The sequence below is a fragment of the Lagenorhynchus albirostris genome, chromosome 21 (genome assembly GCF_949774975.1).
Source record: "Lagenorhynchus albirostris chromosome 21, mLagAlb1.1, whole genome shotgun sequence".
NCBI classification, from domain to species: Eukaryota; Metazoa; Chordata; class Mammalia; order Artiodactyla; family Delphinidae; genus Lagenorhynchus; species Lagenorhynchus albirostris.
The window spans coordinates 18,088,004-18,112,349 of NC_083115.1; the positions used below are offsets into that span (position 1 = coordinate 18,088,004).

Here is a 24,346-nt window from a genome sequence, read left to right on the forward strand (position 1 = left end):
CCAAAACATTGGAATCATCTTTCTTCCCCCATCAGAGTTTCACTTAATCTAACGTTAAATTTCTCAATGCTACCTGGATCATATAACTGAAGAATATCAAGAGTTGAAAAGGACCTTACCTGCAAATGACAGTGTCACATATTACTAATGGCACCCTAAGGGAGTAAAGTAGGTTTTCCAAAAAGTAATGCTCACTTCTTTGTCCCAGTTATTTCACTTATAAAAATCTCATCGTAATAGAGAAAAAGAGCTGAAGTGCCTTAGGCCTGGCATCTGAAGTTCTCCTGTCTGCAGCCTCACCCTGTACTGAATCTTGTACAGCAGAGCGAGCGCTGCTCCAATCACCCGTTTTCTCTTTTTCTCCCTGACACCAGGATGTGCTATTCCAATTCACAAGGCACATCATTTCTTTCCTTTCCTTTCTTTTTTTAAAACAATTTATTTATTTAATTAATTTATTTGTGGCTGCGTTGGGTCTTTGTTGCTGCGCGCGGGCTTTCTCTAGTTGCGGTGAGCAAGGGCTACTCTTCGTTGCGGTGCGCGGGTTTCTCATTGTGGTGGCATCTCTTGTTGCGGAGCGTGGGCTCTAGGCTCCCGGGTTCAGCAGTTGTGGCACGTGGGCTCAGCAGTTGTGGCTCACGGGCTCTAGAACACAGGCTCAGTCGTTGTGGTGCATGGGCTTAGTTGCTCCGTGGCATGTGGATCTTCCCGGACCAGGGCTCAAACCCGTGTCCCCTGCATTGGCAGGCGGATTCCTAACCACTGCCCCACCAGGGAAGCCCACATCATTTCTTTTCAAAGAGGTGTTCCTCCCCTCAATTCAAATGCTACAAATCCTTATTTACTCTCTTACATGTTGCCTGAATAACTGTATTAGACCCCTAAGTTCTTTCCTTCGATCCTTTCCAGCTCCATGGTGTTGATCTCCTGAATGTGAAAACTAAGGTCATGACCCAATCTATAATCTGTGATTCCCCATTAGCTGCAGGATGACATTATTTTTAAGCCTCTTAATTAATATTTAATTTTAAAGACATAAAAGGCAGTCCTAGGGTTGGTTGATTCCTACCCAATTCTTCCCCCTTATGCTTCGTCATGCCCCTACCTCTCTGTGCGTACACACACACACACACAACCCTTCTTTTTATTTTTCCAGGATGTTTTACTCTATTCTTCTGCTCTGCCCAACCCTGTGAATGCAATGGCCTTCTTTCCCTCCAGTCCTCGAACTCTGCCCAGTGAATACAAAGTGAGTTGATGATTCTCTTTTAAATCCTCGCTGCGTCACCCCAGGTTTACTGAATCACAGTCTCCCTTTTAACAAGATCCCCTGGTAATTTAAATACACATTAAGTCTGAGAAGTACAGCTGAGAATCCCAACCTCTTTGTAAAGCCTTTCCTTCCAGGACATTCCCTGCTGAGTGCCATGGACCACACCTTCTTTTATGCTCAGACCCATACTTCCTTCTGTCATGGCATCTGTTTCAATACGCCTCTCAGACTAGTCTCTACAGCCCCTGAGAACAGGAAAAGAACCTGATTCAATTCCATCCCTGAGGACCCAGCAAAGTGTCTAGCGTGGTGTAAGACTTAATGTTTGCTGAATGAATTAATTTTTCTTTTGAGGCCGAAAGTAGGATGGGGGAAATAAGAAGAGGTTGGAAAAGGGTATAGACTGTCAGCTCTCAGATGCATAAGGTCTGAGGATAATGTAAGACACGGTAACTAGAGGTGATACACAGCGTTATCACTGTATTGAAATTTGCTATAAGAGTAGAACTTAAATGTTCTTACATACACACGATAAATATGTGAGGTGATAACGTGTTTATTAACTAGATGGTGTAAATCCTTTCACAATGTATATGTAAATAAACCAAATATCTTACAATTGTCAATTATACCTCAATGAAAACAAAAAATATACACAGAATTATAATAACAGTAATAGAGCTATTTAAAAAAATTTTAAAGGCCAAGAGTGAAGGACAAATTCTGATAGTTTTCTCTCATCATCTACATTGAAGCATTCGACACTTAACCAATTTTTACAAGCTTATTTGTCCTTTGTTAATAGACTCTTCAGTCTATCAATTAAAGGGAGACACTGTTCTTTACCTTCCTTATAATAATTAGCAAATAACCAATATTCAAGTAGCCATTTGATTTTTAATTTATATTTGGCCACTGGTTTTACCTGCTCTTGGAGGGATAAACAGATTTTTAGAATTTAAATTTACCAAATTGCTGCTCCTTTGGCAAAAACATTCTGATGAGTCATCATTATTGGAAACAATAAGCAAGGCTGGGTAAGGGACGGATGAAAATTTCTGTGTCAGAGCCACAAGGCAGCCAAGGCTCAGTACGTTTGGAAAATTAACTTTTTTTCAGAAAGGGATATCTCATGGCTTTGTTTCTGAAAGCATTGTAGGTTTACAGACATTTCTCAGTGTGCCTCAGAATTACTACACACCTGTACCCTCTCTGATTCCAACACACAGCCTGGCACTTACCCCAAGCCCAATTATCATTCCCCTGAACTGGCCCCTCCCATTTTCACAAGCCTCACTGTCACCCCAATCCAGCCCCACCCCTTCCATCTAATGGCAATTTGTGTCCCAGCCAAAGTCCTCCCTGTTCTTCCATCACTCTTGACGAGCGGTCACTGAGGACACAGAATGATGCCTACTTCACTGAAGGATTACTCCTTTGAAACGGAGACGAATCCTAACAGTGCATTACTATCCCCATCCCCAGTTTACAGATGAGCAACCTACTTAAGTGGTTAAACGGCTTACTTAGGTCGCACACCTATAACCAGTGACAGAAGGGCCTAGAATGCAGGTAACTTACCACCTGCCCACTGTTCCCTCGACTGTGCCGTGGACAGACGTGCCAGGCTTGGGGGCCAGCCTGAACCCCTCTTGCTAGGAAGGTGCTCCTGTAGTGAATGCTAAAACTGTGGGACCACAACAAAGGAACTTAGCTGCTTCCCCAACGGTCCTAATGTTTAACTTAGTAGCAGAGTTGACCTAAGGTACCTGTGACTGGACTTTATATAAAGAAGCAGTAAAACATACACATCATAAGCAGTATTAAAAGTAAGACATTGCAACCCTGGGCTGAGCACCTCTGAGAAACCTAAACACAGCATTCTTCAACAATGAAATCAATACAGGACTGCTCTTACAAGTTCTGAAGAGATGACATTTACCAGTTTACTTCACACCGCGTAACTTATCCCAGATGTGAATCATAACCGTTTAAGATCTACCTGCAGAGACAGTATTGACCTTAGTGGTTTATTTTAAGCTCATGCTGTTAGCATCACCCTACATATAGACAACACATTTGTTCTGATCCTATAATTATAACCATCTTTTGTCTAGGGAAAAATCTGGCAAGAATAACATCTTCACTTTGCCTTATATAGTAACACAGAGATTCTACTGGATTTGAAGCATACCTTCACCCAACAATTTACTCGGAAAACCACCTTGGAAAATCCGATTAAATGCACTGTTATTCAACAACAAAAAATCATTAAGGAACACCTTACAAAACTGAAAATCCATAAGAAAGATAAAGTGAAAAAAAAAAAGGACAATGTTAATATTACCCTATCTCTTTAAGTTTATACTTATCTATATATTGAAAAATTCCAGAAGGATATAGCAAATTTTTTATGGGCCCCTTATAGGATAGAGCACAGTGGGACATGGGGGAAAAGAGAAGGAAAGGGACAGAAAGGGGGAATTTTCCCTTCTTACTTTATATACTTACATATCACTCCATGTGAATTTTTTTTTAACGATAAGCCTATTTTTTATAATAAAAACTAAAAAATATTATTAAAGTCAATGTGGTCAAACATTTAATCAGATAAAAGATACTCAAGACAAAACAGATTAAAAAACTAAAAACAGATAAACTGGATCAATAATTAAAGTAAGTAGATTCTAATATTCTTATTCCTATGCATCTGTAAGCATTAGGTATTCTTTAATGATTTTAATTTTACTAAGAAAAAGAAAAAAGAAGTCAATGCCTTAAATTGATACTTTTATATGGCCATGATGAAAAGTCACTTTACTGCTGGAAAATTCTTCACGATACCATAATGGTGTGTCTCCTTGGACTGGAAATTAAAGCCAAAGAATGAACTGAATGGCGCCTCCTTTGCTCTGACACCTACATTAAATGACGCATTCTCCAGGAGAAAGCTCCCAGAGCCCTCCTGGGAATGGAGTGTAAGAACTTTAGACCCTAATTGTTGGGGTAGGGGTGTGGTGGGAGGATGGAGAGGGAGGGGCACTGCAGCTTCCTGAGCACTTGCATCAGAACTTGATCACGTGGCAGCACTATGAAGAGCTGACCAAAGGGAAGAGTTTTAAATCAGGGGAACAGGACTTCCCTGGTGGTGCAGTGGTTAAGAATCCACCTGCCAATGCAGGGGACATGGGTTCAGTCCCTGGTCTGAGAAGGTCCCATGTGCCATGGAGCAACTAAGCCCGTGCGCCACAACTACTGAGCCTGAGCTCCAGAGTCTGTGAGCCCCAAATACTGAGCTCACGTGCCGCAACTACTACAAGCCCGCGAACCTAGAGCCCATGCTCTGCAACAGAACACACAGCAATGAGAAGCCCGCGCACCACAATGAAGAGTAGCCCTGCTCGCCGCAACTAAAGAAAGCCCACACGCAGCAATGAGGACCCAATGCAGTCAAAGATAGATGAATAAAACAAATAAATTTATTTAAAAAAAAAATCAGGGGAACACTTAGGAGGCTAGTGCACCTGCCAGGGCTAGAGGCGATGGGGCTTTTAACTAGACAATGAAAAGGAGATTACTGAGGTCAGTCTGAATAAATAAGCTACATATTAATATATGCAATTTAAAATATAAATTATTATATAAAATGTAACAAATATTCTTAAGAAGGCAAGTGCCATTAACTACTAGAGCCAGGAAGAGAAAACGCCAAATAAACAACATAGATAGTTAAAATACAGAAAATAAGAATACGTTTAAAGCTATTGGGTTGGCCAAAAGGTTTCATTCAGTTTTTTCCATAAGATGGCTCTAGTATCACTTAGTTGTCTTTAACTTCAAGACTACTTCATTAGATTGTATGTGACAACTGTCATATCAGCATGCATTTTTAAACAATCAAAATTGGTAAATTTTTGTGTAGCCATTTTAATACTGAAGATGGAAGAAAAAAGCAACATTTTCAGCATATTATGCTTTATTATTTCAACAAAGGTAAAAATGCAACCAAAACACAAAAATAAGATTTGTGCAGTGTATGGAGAAGGCGCTGTGACTGACTGAATGTGTCAAAAGTGGTTTTCAAAGTTTCGTGCTGGAGATTTCTCGCTGGACAATGCTCCACGGTCAGGTAGGCCAGTTGAAGTTGATAGTGATCAAATCAAGACGTTAATTGAGAACAATCAACGTTTTACCATGCGGGAGATAGCCAACATACTCAAAATTCCAAATCAAGCGCTGAAAATCATTTGTACCAGCTTGGTTATATTAATTGCTTTGATGTTTGGGTTCCACATAAGTTCAGCGAAAAAAAACTTCTTGACTATATTTCTGCAGGTGAGTCTCTACTTAAACGTAACAAAAATGTTCCGTTTTTAAAACAAATTGTGGGGCCTCCCTGGTGGCACAGTGGTTAAGAATCCACCTGCCAAGGCAGGGGACACGGGCTCAATCCCTGGTCTGGGAAGATCCCACATGCTGCAGAACAACTAAGCCCGTGTGCCACAACTACTGAGCCTGCGCTCTAGAGCCCGCGAGCCACAACTACTGAGCCCGTGAGCCACAACTACTGAAACCCGCTTGCCTAGAGCCCGGGCTCCGCAACAAGAGAAGCCACTGCGATGAGAAGCCCGCGCACCGCAACGAAGAGCAGCCCCTGCTCGCTGCAACTAGAGAAAGCCGGTGCACAGCAACGAAGACCCAATGCAGCCAAAAATAAATAAATAAATAAATTTTAAAAATAACTAAATAAATTTATTTTAAAAATAAATAAAACAAATTGTGACAAGTGATGAAAAGTGGATACTGTGCAATACTGTGGAACGGAAGAGATCGTGGAGCAAGTGAAATAAACCACCACCAACCACACCAAAGGCCGGTCTTCATCCAAAGAAGGTGATGTGTATACGGTGGGATTGGAAGAGAGTCCTCTATTATGAGCTCCTTCTGAAAACCAAATGATTAATTCCAACAAGTACTGCTCCCAGTTAGACCAACTGAAAGCAGCACTCGACAAAAAGCATCCAGAATTAGTCAACAGAAAACACATAATCTTCCATCAGGATAACGCAAGACTGCATGTTTCTTTGACGACCAGGCAAAAACTGTTACAACTTGGAAAGTTCCGATTCACTTGCTGTATTCATCAGACATTGCATCTTCGGATTTCCATCTATTTAGGTCTTTACAAAATTCTCTTAATGGAAAAAATTTCAATTCCCTGGAAGACCATAAAAGGCACCTGGGACAGTTCTTTGCCCAAAAAGATAAAAAAGTTTGGGGAAGATGGAATTAATGAAGTTGCCTGAAAAATGGCAGAAGGTAGTGGAACAAAAGGGTGAATACATCGTTCAATAAAGTTCTTGGTGAAAACGAAAAATGTGTCTTTTATTTTTACTTAAAAACCAAAAAGGGACTTTTTGGCCAACCCAATATAATTATAACTCTTTAAATACAACTATATAGAGGAAGTGACCTTTGGAGTATCTATGGTAACTATGAATTATTATTATGAAACAAAAGTAAAGCTCCCCCAAGGGATTAAAAAAAAATCAACAATAAGTTACGGGAGAAATAAATCCTACACATATGAAACTGTGGCTGCAGGTTCACTCTCAACCTGGAAGGACCAAATTCTCTCGCTAACACTAATGTAGATGTTTAAAAATTTTGCTTCAATGGTAGAGTACTGTTGTCTAAAAATTATTTAAACAGACCTGATAAGCTGCTTACAAAATAAATACTGTGCAATAATCGACAGCTTTCTGATGGACCAGGAAAAAAAAGGAAAAACATCCTTTGCTTTAGCAACAAAAAGTAGTTGCACACACAGACATGCACACACACTATTTCTATGAATAAATGTATCAAATAGTGCTAGTATGATGATAAATTACAAAAATGGGGGCATAAAAGATTTGAATAAGTGGGACATACATGTTCATTCTTCCCTGAATTAACATATTAATTGATTACTATTCCTATCTAAATCATATGTGATTATTTTTAAAGGGGAAATTGGGAGAGTTTTTTTAAAAAACAATTTAAACTAGTCTAGAATAAGTAAGAAGAGTCAAAAAATTTTAGAACATAAAAATGAGGATTATAACTCAACACCAAGAGCAACAACAAAAAATGATTTAAAAATAGGCAAAGGGGCTTCCCTGGCAGTCGAGTGGTTAAGATTTCGCCTTCCAATGCAGGGAGTGCAGGTTCGATCCCTGGTCAGAGAGCTAAGATCCCACATGCCTCAGGGCCAAAAAGCCAAAACATAAAACAGAAGCAATATTTTAACAAATTCAATAAAGACTTAAAAAAAAAAATGGGCACAGGACCTGAATAGAACTTTCCCCAAAGAAGATATACAATGGTCAAGAAGCACATGAAAAATTGCTCCACATCATTAGTCATTAGGGAAATGCGAATCAAAATCACAATAAGATACCACTTCACATCTATTAGGATGGCTATTATAAAAACAAGACAGAAAAGAATTAAGTGTCAGCAAGAACGTGATGAAATCAGAACACTGTGCATTGGTGCAAGAATAGTAAAATGGTGTAGCTGCTGTGGAAAATGGTATGCTGGGTTCCTCAAAAAATTAAAAATAGGGCTTCCCTGGTGGTGCAGTGGTTGAGAGTCCGCCTGCCGATGCAGGGGACACAAGTTCATGCCCCGGTCCGGGAAGATCCCACATGCCGCAGAGCGGCTGGGCCCGTGAGCTATGGCCGCTGAGCCTGCGCGTCCGGAGCCTGTGCTCCACAACGTGAGAGGCCACAGCAGTGAGAGGCCCACGTACCGCAAAAAAAAAAAAAAAAAAAAAAAAATTAAAAATAGAACTACCTTATGATCCAGCAATTCAACTTCTGGGTATTCACCCAAAAAAAATGAAAGCAGGATCTTCAAGAGATATCTGAATACCAGGTTCACAGCATCATTATTTATAATAGCCAAAGGGTGGAAGCAACTGAAGTGCCCATCAGTAGATGCCTGGATAAACAAAACGTGGCATATACATACCATGAAATATTTATTCAGCCTTTAAAAAAGAAGGAATTCTGACACAGGCTACAATATAGATGGACCTAAAGACATTATGCTAAGTGTAGTAAGCCGGTCACAAAAGGACAAATATTGTACGACTCCTCTTATATAGGTTACCTACAGTGGTCAAATTCATAGAAAGAGAAGAATAGAATGGTGGTTGCCAGGAGTTGAGGGAAGGGGGCAGTAAGGAGTCAGTGTTCAGTGGACAGTTTCAGGTGGAGAAGATGAAAAGTTCTGGATACGGGATGCTGGTATGGGCTGTACAACAATGGGAGTGGACTTCATACCACTGAACTGTAGGTTTAAGTTGTGAAAAGGGTACATTTTATGTAATATATATTTTACTACAATTTTTTAAAGTTTAAAAAGTTAGGAATTTGTGCTACTAGTTATTATAGTACATTATAAAATAGTAAAACAGTCTATTAATGGTAAAACATTATACTGACAGATTAATAAACTGGTATATCAATCTCAGAAATACAAAAATTCAGAATAAGATAGTGGAGATATTTCCCATCAGTGAAGACATTTATTTGTGATAAGATATTTGAATATTCTAAAAAATTAAAATGTGAGAAGCAGCATGGTGTAGCGGTTAAAAGTCAACAATCTAGAGCCAGACTGCCTAGGTTTAAACCCAGCCCTCCCAACACACAGGCTGGGGGCAGCCTTCTTTTTTTTTTTGAAAGGATTCTATTCTTTTTTTTTTTTTAACATCTTTATTGGAGTATAATTGCTTTACAGTGGTGTGTTAGTTTCTGCTTTCTAACAAAGTGAATCAGCTATACATATACATATATCCCCATATCTCCTCCCTCTTGTGTCTCCCTCCCTCCCACCCTCCCTATCCCACCCCTCTAGGTGGTCACAAAGCACCGAGCTGATCTCCCTGTGCTATGTGGCTGCTTCCCACTAGCTATCTATTTTACGTTTGGTAGTGTATATATGTCCATGCCACTCTCTCACTTCGTCCCAGCTTCCCCTTCTCCCTCCCTGTATCTTCAAGTCCATTCTCTACATCCGCACCTTTATTCCCGTCCTGCCCCTAGGTTCTTCATGACCTTTTTTTTTTTTGTCCTCATATGTAAGAATGGGGGTGATTATAGTGGTACTTACGTCATAGGTGCGTGTGAGAGTTAAATGAGTGTATTTTTAAATGCTTAGAACAGCACCTGGCACATAGTAAGTGATATAAAATATGTCATATAAATATGACATATAAATATTAGCTACTAGCTCTCATCTACACCAAGAAGATATTAAAATTGGATTAAAAAGGAAACCAAAAGCATACAAATTAAGATAATTAAATACAGATCAATCTTCTCTTTTAGTAGAGGTTTTGGGAAGCATAAAAATATAGGAAAACTTAAAAGATGTATATGACTATAAAAATGGAAAAATCTTTAAATCACTGTATACAAAATAAAAAGTCATACAGTAAAACACAGGACAAAGGACAACAGATATCATATCAATAATGAAGAATCACAGACCCCAACAGTGTAAGTAAGCAAAAGCTCTAAACAAGAATAAATTAAAACAGTCAATACAGTTTCTTTTCAATTTAACCTTATCGTGGCTCACTTCTTTCCTGGCTCCCCGACTGTCACTCCTAATCTCCATTTCCTTTGCTCACATTCTATAGGAGGGTTTAAAAAGCCAAATACTTGCAGTCCTAACCTTTCTTCAAATTAGGGGTGTGATCCGGTTTGTGCCAATAAGACTTAAAGATAAGAGCGCCAGAGGGCAAGGTGCTGGGTAAGACTTGCCCGCCCTGATAAAGTTAGGCAGGCACGTCAGGAGAAAGGTCCTTCGCTCCCAGCCTTTGCGCATAGCAGCTGGGGGACTTAGCGCTTGGAACTCTTAGCGACCATACTTTAAACTGAAAAGTCACAGACAAAAGCAGGACGAGTGCTGAGGCAGGACGAGTGGAAGGACAGAAAGATGACATTATTTTTTTTGTTTTTTTGCAGTACGCGGGCCTCTCACTGTTGTGGCCTCTCGCGTTGCGCAGCACAGGCTCCGGACGCGCAGGCTCAGCGGCCATGGCTCACGGGCCCAGCCGCTCCGCGGCATGTGGGATCTTCCCGGACCGGGGCACGAACCCATGTCCCCTGCATCGGCAGGCGGACCCTCAACCACTGCGCCACCAGGGAAGCCCCAAGATGACATTATTGAACCACCAACCCAGGAACTGCCCACCTCTAGCTTCCTGTTAAGTAAACGCACAGCCTTCTGGTTTAAAACGATCTGTGTCGTACACATGCTCCTGTCCACAGCATTTGGTGCAGTTGACTCGGCCTCTCTCCGTAAAAGGCTTTCTTTACTTGGCCTCCAGGACACCACTCTCCACTGACTTCCCTCCTACCTTCCCGGCTGTTCCTTCTTGGTCTCCTTTGTGATTCCTCCTCCACTCTCTAGCCCTTTAGAGCTGAAGAGGACCCCAGAGGTACTTCAGAGACTCCATGCAATTCCCCAAAGGTGCCCTTGACCTGTTCTCTTTCTGTACTTCCCCTCTGGGCAATCTCATCTAGTCGAGTGGCTTTACATACCAGCTAACTGTTGATGAATCCCACACTGATCTCCCTCGACCAGACTTCTCCCGTGCACCCTAGACTTGTAAATCCAACTTTCTACTCTACACCTTCACGTATGTACCTATTATTTTTCTCAACGTGACGTCGGTACAACTGAGATCCCAACACCCACCTCCCAACATCCGTGTCTCCATCATCCTTCCCCATCTCAGTTCACGGCAGCAGCATCCTGCCACGGCTCACACCGAAGTGTTGAGGGTTATCTCTGATTCCTCTCTTTTACTCTCAACCCTCATTCCAAGAGCAAATCCTGTTGTCTTTATTTTCAACACGTATATCTAAACCTGGCCCCCTCTCATCCCCCCACCCAGCCCTTCCACAACCCTACGGAGCCAGAGCCTCCTGCCATGATTATAGCCTTGCTTCCTCATGGATGTTTCTGCTGAGTCTCTCACTCCCACACAGTGTATTCTCTACACAGCTGTAACAATGATTCTGTTAAAATTAAAGTCACTTTGGTTAAGAGCCAAAGTCCTTATGATTTTCAAGACTATACATGACCTGGCTCTCCACTACCTGTCACACCTCATCTCCTATTTCACTTCTCCTTACTTCATCCCTTGCTACTCCTAAGAGCTGTCAGTTAAGCTCCACCTCAGGGGCTTTCCACTGGCTCTTTCCTCTGACTGGTGTGATTTTTCTTCCAGATGTTCACACAGCTGGCTCCCCGCAGGCCTTTACTCAAAAGCTACCTCTCTCTCTCTCTTTCCCATGCCCATACACCTCAACATTTCACACCCCCCATTCTGCATTAGTAGTTTTTCTCTCTTTAGTACTGTACGCTGTCAAACATCCTTTATACCTTATGTACTTATGAATAGCCTGTTTCTCCCAGCAGAATGTAACTTCACAGAGGGCACGTTTTCATCTTGCATTCACTTCTGTACCTCAGCACTGCGACCCTTGTATCTACATTTATCCAACAAGTATTTGAGTGCCAAGCATATTCCAATTAAAATAAGATACCATTTTGCACTTTCCTAAACAGTGAATATTTGGCAAGGGTGTTAGAAATGTCAACGCAGGGAATATAGCCAATATTTTATAAAAAACTATAAATGGAGTATAACCTTTAAAAACTGTGAATCATTATATTATACACCTGTAACTTATATAATATTGTACAGCAACTATACTTCAATTAAAAAAAAGAAATTAAAAAAATACACATTGGCTAGGGTGTTGGGAAACATGCTTATATACTCGGAGTGGGAGCACAGACTTGCACGCTATTTTTGAAGAGCAACTTGGCAACGTGTATCAGAAGTCTTAAAAATGCTCACACCCTCTGATTCCACCTAAAGGAATGTATCTCAGTAATTTACCTGAACAGCGTTAAGTACTGATATACAAAGTTCTTCAGTGTAGAGTTGTTTAACATACTGAAAAACACTGGAAACAACCTAATGTTCAAAGAAGTCTGAAGAAATAAATCACAGCACATTGAGATGATGACTACAGTCCTTTTAAAACATAATTTTAAAGAATATTTAAAATTTTAAGAATCTAGGAAAATAGGCACCACACCTTTTAAAATGAAAAAGAAAATTAAATCAACTAAGGAAGTGCCTACTGACTGTTATGCATGGGGTTTTTAAACAGTAGGAACTGTTTGTCCCCATTAGAAATACGTAAGCATATGTGCATGAGAATATGTAAAAAGAAAAGGCATTGAATAGCTATAAATTGTGAAGTTAGAGACTATTGGGCATTGATGAGATTAAGGATGTTCTCTCCCCGCCCACCCCTTCCCACTTCTAAAGTGCTACACTTTTTAAATAGCCTGCTGGGAAGGGGACATTGGAAACCTGATGTGACATTCAAATTAACTGGTTAAATTCAAGATAAGAGAGGGGCAGAGTAAGGTTCACCTTGCTTAGGACAATGCCTCCCACATTCCTTTCTCGACACAGACAGACCTGGGCTCTGTCGGAACCTCTTCTTTTTGCTGAATGCCTGCACACCAGTGCATCACATCCTAATTGCCCACCTGCCCTCCTCCGTATGTCCACACATTCTGTACTGACTGTCCTCAATCTTTATATTCCATACTCTGAACCCCAACTGTGCCTTCATTTCTACTTCCTAGTGTACCAGCCACGTCCTGAAAAACAACCCAATCCATATGTATTCTTCTCATTTTTAATTCTGGGGTTTCAGTGTCAAAAATTAAACAGCAGAGAGCATCAATACTAAACCAAGACTGGCCCTTCTGTAATATAAAGGTATACCTCTATTATATTACAGAATTACCTATATTATTATTCCAAGGAAGAATTTCAACAAAATTTGATATTTGTAATCTTACCCTCTTCTGAAATCCTACAGCTCTTTTTTTATAGTACTATAAGGACAGATGTGCTGAGGGATGAACTTGCCATTGCCCCATCTTGGCTGGTACCTTGAGGCCACGAATCATGTCTTACTTATCCCACGATTCCTCAGGCTCTGGAGTATGGCTTGCACAGTTTACACTTTCAGTCTGCCAAGGAAACAAATTACCTTCCAAAATGCAGAATTTCAGTAGTATGTATTCACATTTATATATTGCAAAATGTGACTTTAGTCACATTCTTGAGTTAGCTAAGGCAATATTGTATCAGTAGGGTACAAGAAACTGTACTCTGCATAACCATCACCATTTGCTTAGATTCGAGAGTAAACTCAAAAGATAAAGTCATAGCAGTACAGGTGAGTCACAAGAGAAACACAGCAAGTCTCTCTTAAGAGGGCAGTAATTTGACAGAGAAAAAAGAACATCCCACAAAACAAGGTTCTCATGATGACTCGAATTACACAGAAGCATAGTGTTCATGGTGATACTGTCAGTACCTGTTTCTGCAAGTATGTTCACAAGGTGTCTGCTGCTTCAGGTAGAGATTAAACAAAAATAACTTCCTGAGTCACGGGCCTGGGAATATGTGTCCCGCAACTAAGGGTGTAGTAAGTCAAAGGCTTAGACAGGTTGCACCCTTTCCCAGGTACCACGAAGATAAGCAAGGTTCTTCACATGTTCACCGGCAAATGTACTGACCTGGTCGTGAGTGAGCTCACCTGGCACTCACACTGAAAACTCCTAATATGAACCGAGGTGGGCACCTGGGGAGCCTCCTGTCTCATTAGAAGCCAAGGTTCATGAGCGGAGCTACTTTGAACGACGAGGTCATTGTGACTCAAAACTGAACCCTGTCTTCAGTTTATTTCCCTTTCTAGGGCTACAAAAATAAATCAATAAAATCTGCACGAACTCCCCTGAAAGAAATCACCTAACCTCATAAAAATGAGCCAGAAAATCTGAAGGAGGAAGCTGTCCATTCTCCACAGGTGCTAGTCTGAATCTGCACTCTTAACTCCCACTATTAATCTCCAAATGGATTTATATCTACACCCTCTGCACCCCCGTCTCTATTTCAAAGACTACCTTGCCTGTGCCCTGGACACACCTGGATGCTGCCATCGCCTGGCTGTCCCTCATCCCCGTCCTTCATCTCTTTACCAGCTCTTTTCCCACAGGCTTCCTCACCCTCCACATGTTTTTACAGTCTTAAGCCTCAAACATGCACACACGCCTTTGAGGTGCTTTCTCAAGTCTTCAGTCTCTTCAAGTTCAACATGCCCCAAACTAACCCATCATTCTCTTTCTGACAATTTCTTCTTGCTGCTCTAGTCCCTGTTTCACCCCATGGCCACCCAGACAAGAAAGCTGAGGAGACACTTGGGACTCTTCACCACCAGCGAAGCTGACCGGACCCCTGTCCTCCAAAACATTTTTAATATTTTCACTCTGCTTTCTTTTTTTCTTTTTTAAAAATATTTATTTACTTGGGTGTGTCGGGTCTTAGTTGCAGCAGGCGGGCTCCATAGTTGCGGCTCGCCAGCTCTTTAGTCGTGGCATGCTAACTCTTAGTTGCGGCATGCATGTGGGATCTAGTTCCCAGACCAGGGATCGAACCTGGGCCCCCTGCACTGGGAGCGCGGAGCCTCAACCACTGTGCCACCAGGGAAGTCCCTCACTCTGCTTTCTATTACCAAATACTGGTGTAACTCTTACAAGTTTGTGCCTAAACTATTAGAACTAATCTGCCTCGACCTTCCTTGAGGTTCACCTACCCAACACACAGCCTACTCAAGGCATGTTGACCCTGCCCTCCACCATGTTCCCCCAACACTCCAGGTCCTTCATAAGGCTACATTTGCACCCCAGGGAAAGCCAGCAACCTTCCATGCCTGGCAAATCCCTATGCGCACATTCCAAGGCCAGTTCAATGTCACCACCCTTCTCCAGCCTTCCCTTGGGCTGAGTTAGTGGTGTTCCCTTTACTGTGGACACATAGTACTTCATAGAAGTTTCCATTCAAATCAAGCCAGACAACATTTTACACCTGTTGTGTAAGAGGTACACTGTGCTGAGAGCTGGAAAATATAAAAATAACTAAGACCTGGGCTCTATCCTTATGGATATCTTCCAGATATGGAAGGAAATAATTATAGCACAGTGTAATAAATGCAAAGTATCACAGAGAACAGGACAGTTCAGCTGGGGTTTGAAGAATGAAGAGGTTGCCCTCAAATGGTTTTCTGAAACCACCCGCCTTTCACCTCACCCTCCAACCAGTGAGTGCATTAAAAGGACCTATAAATCATGTTTATGTTCTCAGGATCTAGTAGGCTGCCCAGCACACAGCAGGCGCTCAAAGCATTTCTCGAATGGACAAATAAGACAGACTGCACAGTTTATGAGTCATTCCATATCTGGAACAGTCTTCTCAGAATTACTTGCCAAGTGAGCAGAATTGTGTGGAACGTCTGCAAAACGATCAAGAATTCACAGTGACGATGTAAATGAGGAAGAAGAGAGAAGACGCTTGTCTCCCAGGTGCCTCTAAGACCCTCCCTGGTTGGCCTCATGCCTAGTCCCTGGCCAGCTGCCCCCGCCCGCACACACACACAGCAGCTCACTGGTCCTCAGGCTCCACCCTCCACTTCCTCACCTTGATCTTCGCACTTGCTGTTCCCTCCACAATAGCCAAATATTGCCCTCCTTCACCTCCATGTGTTGGCTCAAATGTCACCCTATTTAAAGATCTAACTCCCTTCCCTGCTTTGTTTTTCTCCTTAGCATTTATCTTACACACTAAACATTTTGTCCACGTGTTTGATTTTCCAACCAGAATTTAAGCTCCACAGGGGCAAGAATTTGTCTCTTTTGTGCACCTCTTCATGCCCAGCACTTAGAACAGTTCCCAGCACAAGCAGGCACTGAATAGATCCTTGTTAAATGACGAAGTGAGTGTGTCAGAACTACTGCGTGTACGCAACGGACAGAGGTCAGAAGCGTAGACCCTGGGACCAGGCTGTCGGGCCTCATCCCCGTCTCCACCAATTATTAACTTTGTAACTTTGGGCAAGTTGCTTAAACTTGCAAAACCTCAAAATCCTCATTTGTAGAATGGGAGTAATCACAGTACGTATACTTCATGAGTTATGAGAATTATCCATTCAGAAATCTTAGAACAGCTTTCATTAGCATTCAAAACACCTTACTAGTATTACTTTTCTTATGGCAAGAAACATTGAGATACGTTCTTTAAAACGTGGTTTAACTACATCCAAATACAGAAACATCTATAAGCAACACATTAAAGTTGGCTTTTAGAAATAGTTATTATATGATCATTTCTGGGTTTTACTAATTAACTTCTGCAAGCGTGAAGTTTGCATACTTGCGTGAAGTTTGCATACTTTCGTATGCAAAGCGTGAAGTTTCTCATACTTTCGCTTGCTATCTCTCAAACTCTTGCCTAGAAAGGCCAAAATGATACAAAAGTAAATTGAAATGATTTTAAAATCAATCTAACACTAAATGAACAAGAAATCAGTTCACAAAAACAACTGAGCAGGAAAGAAGAGAAACCTATAAGGGTAGGCAAGTCATTACAGGTTTGGGATGTTTATTTTACTAACCGACAATAAAATGAATTAACAGGAAGGTTTACCCTTTTGAAATGGTCTTCAGTTTTCTTCTAGAGAAACATCTCTTTCATGAGGCCTTTCTTCAGGCTCTGCTATGATCAGATGGGCCCCTGAACATTCTTTTCCTCCAAATCCTAAAGCGCTTAAGGGCCTTTTCCACACGCCTTACAGATCCCTTTGTGCTGCTCGCTGGTTGCTGCAGGAACATGCATTCACCCTCCCCAGGCAGTTTAAAGGAGCCCCAGGGCGGGGGTTGGGAGGGTATATTTTGTTCTATTTCCGTAATCCTACCTGGCTCAGGCTGGTCACTGGCAGGTCAATTACATGTGTGTATGAAGGAACACACATATTTATAATCTAAAACCTGGTAAGAACTGGTATTACCTCTGAAAGAGGGTGGCAGGCGCTCTCTGAAGGTGCCTGACTGGATCTCAAAGTATTTCCTAAGCAGTTATTTATTCAGCAGCGTGAATCTGCAATGACCATGTGAAATCATTTACATCATGGTAAACTGGTATCTAACGTTAAGTCAAGAGCTCGACAAGAGAAATGCCACAGTTTCCGAAGTATCCAGCTGAGCGTAAGAATTTGAATTTTTCCAAAACTCACGATCAGACTGAAAGTGTTTCTTTAGACTAATAACGTGACGGTTACGAGCATGGACTCCAGAGTCCTGTCACCTGGTCTGAATGTACTACCTCTGCCACTTTCTAGCTGCATAACCTTGACAAATTATTTAGCCTCACTGTGATGGCTTCCTCTTCTATAAAGTGCAGATAAGCCTCACAGAACTCTTATGAGGATTAAATGAATTTATAGGTGAAATGATAAAGACAAAGCCTGGAACTCGGTAAGCATTTAATAAGTGTGAGCTTCTATCACTGGCATTATAATTATTATTAGAAATAGTTTTCCTTGCTTACCTCATCTTATTTAATTAAGTGGTTGAAACACATACAGACTCCAAAGAAACAAAGATAGTTTAGATCTGGTTTGTTGTAATCACTTATAATCTGGTTTCAGATAAACTTCCAGATTTTTTTTTTTTCCCGCGGTACGCGGGCCTCTCACTGTTGCGGCCTCTCCCGTCGCAGAGCACAGGCTCCGGACGCGCAGGCTCAGCGGACATGGCTCACGGGCCCAGCCGCTCCGCGGCATGTGGGATCCTCCCAGACCGGGGCACGAACCCGTGTCCCCTGCATCGGCAGGCGGACTCTCAACTACTGCACCACCAGGGAAGCCCCAAACTTCCAGATTTTTTTAAGGTACTTTTTTATTTCCAGTTTTTTTTTTTTTTTCCAGTTTTAATGAGATGATTGACATACATCACTGTGTAAGTTTAAGGTGTACAGCATAATGATTTGACTTAAGGTGTATTGTGAAGTGGATTACCGCAGTAAGTTTAGTTAACATCCATCACCTCATTTAGATGCAATTAGAAAACTTTTTTTCCCCTCATAATGAGATTTACTCTTAGGACCTACTCTCTTAACAACTTTCCTATATATTACACAGCAGAGGTAACTACAGTCATCATGCTCTACACTAGAACTGCCAGACTTTGACAAGTGAAATGGAAAAGTGCCATTGGGTTTAATTACAATTCTTTCTCATATTCATTTCAAAGCTTCAAGAAAATGGCAATTTCAACTCCACGTCTGGTTTTCTACTTAGTTCTCTGAAAGGATTTATTGAAAACCCCAAGTTGGCTGGAACATTTCTGCTGGTTACCTTTCAGGAGACTAACTTTGTATGAGCACAGAGGATATCCATTTGGTTTCAATTTTCTAAGACACAAACACTTCATTGTACAGTAAATGGCAATATGCGCTCAATGATCCAAAAGCACATTGTTTTTGCTTCTTGATTTTGTTCTACTTTTAACTCTGTGACGATTAAGTTTCCTGTTCTCCACGACAAAACACCTCTCAATCTACTGTGAGCGTCCAAACAAGTTAGTTGCTAGTAATATTTTAAAAACATAACACAATATAATCAAGTTAGTCTTCCAACCATTAAAATAAAAAAACTCAAATGCAAATCCACAAAATTTCTGTTTACACTGATTTTTTTTCCATTTATATATGGAAAATCACCAGGTAAGAGATAATTTAGTTTTTAACTTGGATTGAAAACTCTGAATGCATAGCTTAGTTATTAAGCTTATTTATACAGGTTAATAAAAGCTCAATAAATTTTCTGTCTTTTCAGTAAGACGAAGCAGACCTAGTTTTCCCTCTTTAAGGCATGGCATTATGTAGCCTAAAGTAAAGGGACTTCAAAACTGTGTCACTCCTTGGTGGGATCATCTACATAAAAGAATCCCATCATTTACAATACATCCTGGGTACTGGCCTAATTTCTTAAAAGTGTGCGCTTCAGGTTTTCTGGGATTCGAGCACCATGTGGTCCAGAGAATCACACTAGTAGCAGCCACTACTCAGAAAACTAGGTGAGCTCCAAATTGTCCCTAGAAAGATAAGGACTGCAAAAGCTGACGGAGCCTGACATTCTCCAACCCTCCTACTTCACAGAAGCCCAGGGAGCGGAAACGACTAGCTCATGCAGCTCCCTGAGGCCATGGCGGTGCTAGAACGCAGCGCTTCTAACAACAGGCCAGGATGCCAGCGGCCAGGGCCCTCTGGGCCGCCACGCCACAGGTGCTGCTGACACCCGAGTGGGAAGGGGCTCCCCGTCCTCTGGAAAATCCACAAGCCTTGTATGGCAGCAACAGTAAGAACCAAAGCTTTGATCTCACTTATGCCCAACTCCCCAAACTGTGGCAACATCCAAAATGAGGATTGTTGCTTCTCCCAATGTCTTCAGTGCCTCTTCTGTTTTCCTCCCAAAGGATGAACACTTCGAGCTGACAAATTCCTCCTTCCCACTCAGTTCCTCTGGGGATGGAAATGGAAATGTGTGCAAATCCCTCTTCTGCCAGCCATACCTCTTCCTGGGTTTGCTCCCCAGGACCCTCAAGACCTTGGTGCACAAGGCCTGATTTATTTAGGCCTGAACCTAAGTAAATCACACTTAAAACACGTCTGCGTGTTATAAGCTTCTCACACGACAGCTTCGTAACAGGATTGGACAATAAAACCTAAAAATACTAAGGTGTAGACAGGTAAAGAGATCCCCTGAGGATTTGGTTGGTTTTGTTAGTTTCTGCAAAATGTTCTCACATGTGTGAACACGTAAATCTTGAGGCACTTTTTCCCCAGACCATTCAACAGCAGTCACTATTTTTATAAGGGAACTTACTTCTAAATCTATCTGCCATGCCTTTCATTTGCTCAGTGTTGTACCTGCTCAGACGAGGGGTATTCCCTGCCGTGTTCTGGTCAACTGGAACGGCCAGCAGGCTTTTTGTTTTAGTCCCTATGAAAAGGGCTGCCTTTCCCATTTCCGGTTCTTATTTTAACACAGAGAAATGCAAACCTCTGCCAATTTAGGAAGACATTTAACAGCAACTTTGGAAGCTCTCAGATTTTATAAATCGAACATGACTTTACTACTTCTAATATACAAACCAACATAAATCAAAGTTCGTAGTAGAAAAGTTTAACTTCTTAGTCACCCTCACATCCCTGAAGATTTTATAATACATCTTTCCGTAAAATTCAAGAAAAAAACTAGTCTCTTCATACATGATGTGGGCACATTATGAAACTAGTATATCACACCAGTATTATTAAGCAGTTAACCATTTGTAAAACATTTAAAAGTGAAATGACAGACATTACGTGAAATTTCTAAAAATCTTATATGTTCTGGTATAATGTTATAAGTCATCATTGTAGTTATTACTTTAAAATGTATATCTCAGAAATAACTAAAAAAAAAAGAAAAAAGTGAAATGACTCGTGTATAACCAGTGCCCAATCGTGTGTGTGTGTGTGTGTGTGTGTGTGTGTGTGTGTTTGCATGCTTCTGAATAGCTTTTACGTTGCTTTATGCACATCTCTCTCTCCCCAACTAGCCTGTACGTTACTCAAGGATCAGGGCTGTGTCTTAGACTTCTTTTTCAGTCTTCCCTGTGCAAGATGCTGGTCCACAAAAGGCTAAATGCTTTACTGACACAATGCATTAGAGCTCTATAACCAAAACCAGTCTCTCTGCTGCCTGATAGGACTAATTTTACATTCAAATAATTCATAAGCTGCTATAAAACACAACTGAATTATTTTATGCTTACCAGAACTGGACACACGCCTTATCCTCTGGGGAGATACGGCTCGATCAGAGTTGAGATTTCTACTGTCACTATTCCGCCTCAAACATGAAACAGAAGGTCCCACTTTGGCTTTCGGACCAGGTGTTTTCCTCAAAATGGAGCAGTTGGGCTTGGCCAGACTCCTACCTGAGATGGTTGCAGTTTTTGAAGCAGAACCCTGTGGAAAAAATAATGAAGGTTTCAGTCCAGATCATACCTTCCCCACACCACCTCCTGGTGGGGATAGGTATGCAGAAAAACACAATTTCTGTCTAAGCAGATATGCCAGATGGACATTTAGTTTTCATTTTTACTATAAAGAAACTTAAACTCTTCATAGTTTACTCTTTGATTCGTCATGATCTGCCTTTTGTCCCCATCAGGGAAACTGTTCCCAAGGTGACTAATGCCACAAATTAAATTCAAGCTACGGCATTCAGTCCCTTCTGTAGAGGCCCTCTACATGGTCTCCAACGCCGATGATTGCATCATCTTTCTTTGGTTTCTCTCACAGAGCTCTCTCCTGGTTTCCCTTCTATCTGTCTGGTTATTCCATTTCTGGGTCCTGCTCTTCTATACCTTCAAATGCTGGTCATCACAAGGGTCCTCAACTTGGCCCTTTCTCACCATATACTCTCCCCACATGATCTTGTCCACTCTTTCCACTGCCACCTAAACACCGCTTTATCCCAAGTCCTCATGTCCAAGCCAACACTCTCTCCCGAGTTCCCCACATATTCAGTTTCTTTCTTCCTCTGCTTCACTTAGCATCCATCAGGCACCTCGACCTAACAATGTTGACAATAATATTATTGTTATTTTTACTGATCAACCTACAGACCTTACAGAATGAAAAATAAGTTTGAAATGCACATATCAATTCATTTAATCCTAATAACCCTACAAGGTTGATACTTTCATCATACTGCAATTCACAGCAGAAGAACATGAAGCAGTTTCTAAAACTCAGATTAATTTTACCCGTCCATCTCAAAACTTAGCTCTTCTCATATTCACCACCATGTGCCCAGGCACCCAACTTACACAATGAAAGCTATTTCTAGGGGCTTCCTTTCTTACCTCCTAAGCCCCTCTGGATGTCATTCTCACCCTTCTCCATCAGCCTTAGTACAGGTTGCATCATTTCTGGGATGCCTGGAACCATATCCAATTCACCTCCCAGTCCGCTGCTAAGGCGATCTCTCTCAAGTCCAAGGAGGCTTCCCTCCGTCTCCCAGATAAAGTCGACTCTTCCAAATAACGCCTTTTGGATGTGGCCGCCCTGCCACCCTCTTCAGCTTGCTCCTTACTGTTCATGGTTCTGCACCCCCAGCTCCCATGATACTCACTACCCTGCGTCCCCTAAATGAGAATGTTTCTTCATCTTTGTACATGTTATTCCTTCCACCCAAAATACCCTTGCATTCATCCTTGATCTTTAAGCTTCAGCTAGTGACTAACATGCTCTCTCCCCTAGAAGCCTTTTCTTCCTCGACAATTCTCCCCATCGCCACCACCCTACTCTGCCATGAGCAGGATAGGGAGTCTATACACACTCCCAACTGAGGACCTAACAGGCCCTTTTTGTTTACCTTCTAATACTACCCACTGTACTAGGCACTAGGTTTGGCCAGGGGCTGTGTCTTTCCTTCTCTAAATCCCAACCATCACGGTCATATAGAGCACAAAGTAGGCACCCAATAAAGGTTCTCATTCTACGTGTAGGAAATGAGAGCCTGAGATGTGCTCAAAGAACAAAGTTCAACACCATAAGCTATAATTTGTATTCTCCCATTAAAGAAAAATTGAGCCTCACAGAGACTAAGTAACTTGCCTGAGGTTATTTTGCCAATGAATGGACGGAGCTACAATGTGAAACCACATCAAACTCCAAAATCGATGCTCCTAACCTGTACGTTGACTATTCCCCACCAGGACCATTCTTTCTTTGCTTAATAAGTCATAAGTGCAGGACTTCCCTGGTGGCGCAGTGGTTAAGAATCCGCCTGCCAATGCAGGGGACACGGGTTCGAGCCCTGGTCCGGGAAGATTCCACATGCCGCAGAGCAACTAAGCCCATGCACCACAACTACTGAGCCTGTGCTCTAGAGCCCACCAGCCACAACTACTGAGCCCACAAGCCACAACTACTGAGGCCCGCGTGCCTAGAGCCCGTGCTCTACAACAAGAGAAGCCACCACAAGGAGAAGCCCGTGCACCGCAACAAAGAGTAGCCCTGGCTCTCCGCAACTAGAGAAAAGCCCACGTGCAGCAACGAAGACCCAATGTAGCCAAAAATAAATAAGTAAATTTAGTAAAAAGTCATAAGTGGATAATTTCCCTTAGAGATACGTAAAGCCCCATGTTGATGACATACACTAGGTGGATTAAAAACTAAATTAAATAGGGCCATATCCTAAGAGAACACTGGAAAGCAACATAAAATTGGCCAAAAAAAGCAGGCGATGGACACAAAGATCTTCTCCCTCTACCATAAAACTGGCTAAGGTAATGCCCCAGAAAAACCTTTTAAAAAGTAAACCAAACTTTTAACCAACTTACAAAGTGAATTTTTAACAAATCAGATTTGTTCTGCCTTTCAGAAAAAACATTCCATAGAATTTTGAAAGCCTGCAGTGTGTGGAGCAGAAAGGGCCAGGATTCAAGTCAGGGGACCTGAGTTTGAATCTCAATTTTACAACTTACCAGCTATGTGTGTGGGTTAAGTAACCACTTAGGAAGCTTTAAACTGTAGCTAACAAATTTCCTGTTGTTACTGGCAAGAGTAAATGACAGTGTATAAAGCACCTGAACATTTCTGAGAAAATTAAATGATATAATATACATAAAGCACCTGAGCAAAGGGTTTGGCCAAGAGCAGTCATCGAAAAAAATATTCATTTCTTTCCATTTAGATAATTCACCACCCCTTTTATCTAACATACTATCACCAATATATAACCTCTATAACGGGGAGTATACTCAACCTGCATCAAGTTAAAGTCAAATTCCTTTTCCAACAGAAGCTTTCTGAAGTTTCAGGTAAACCCTGACCAAACAGCTGGGAGGTTGCAGGCAACCTAAGGATTCAGTGAACTCAAGGCCTAATTTGTCTCAAGACCAACAGAGCACATTGAAAATGCACATTTCTCCAGCACTATCTCATCACAAAACCAGGGCAGATTCAGAGCCTCCGGGTGCTGCTGAAATGACTAAGAAACATAGGGATTTGCCTACAAC

The 24,346-nt window shown here is 41.6% G+C and overlaps 1 protein-coding gene across 1 annotated transcript in view; it reads right to left on the bottom strand.

The window, feature by feature from the left end:
* Positions 1-24,346, bottom strand: part of MTUS1 (microtubule associated scaffold protein 1) — a 160,007-nt gene that overhangs the window by 77,917 nt on the left and 57,744 nt on the right. Inside the window, 1 exon segment of the mRNA XM_060136618.1 lies at positions 21,089-21,284. Coding sequence (XP_059992601.1) covers positions 21,089-21,284 — 196 coding nt within the window.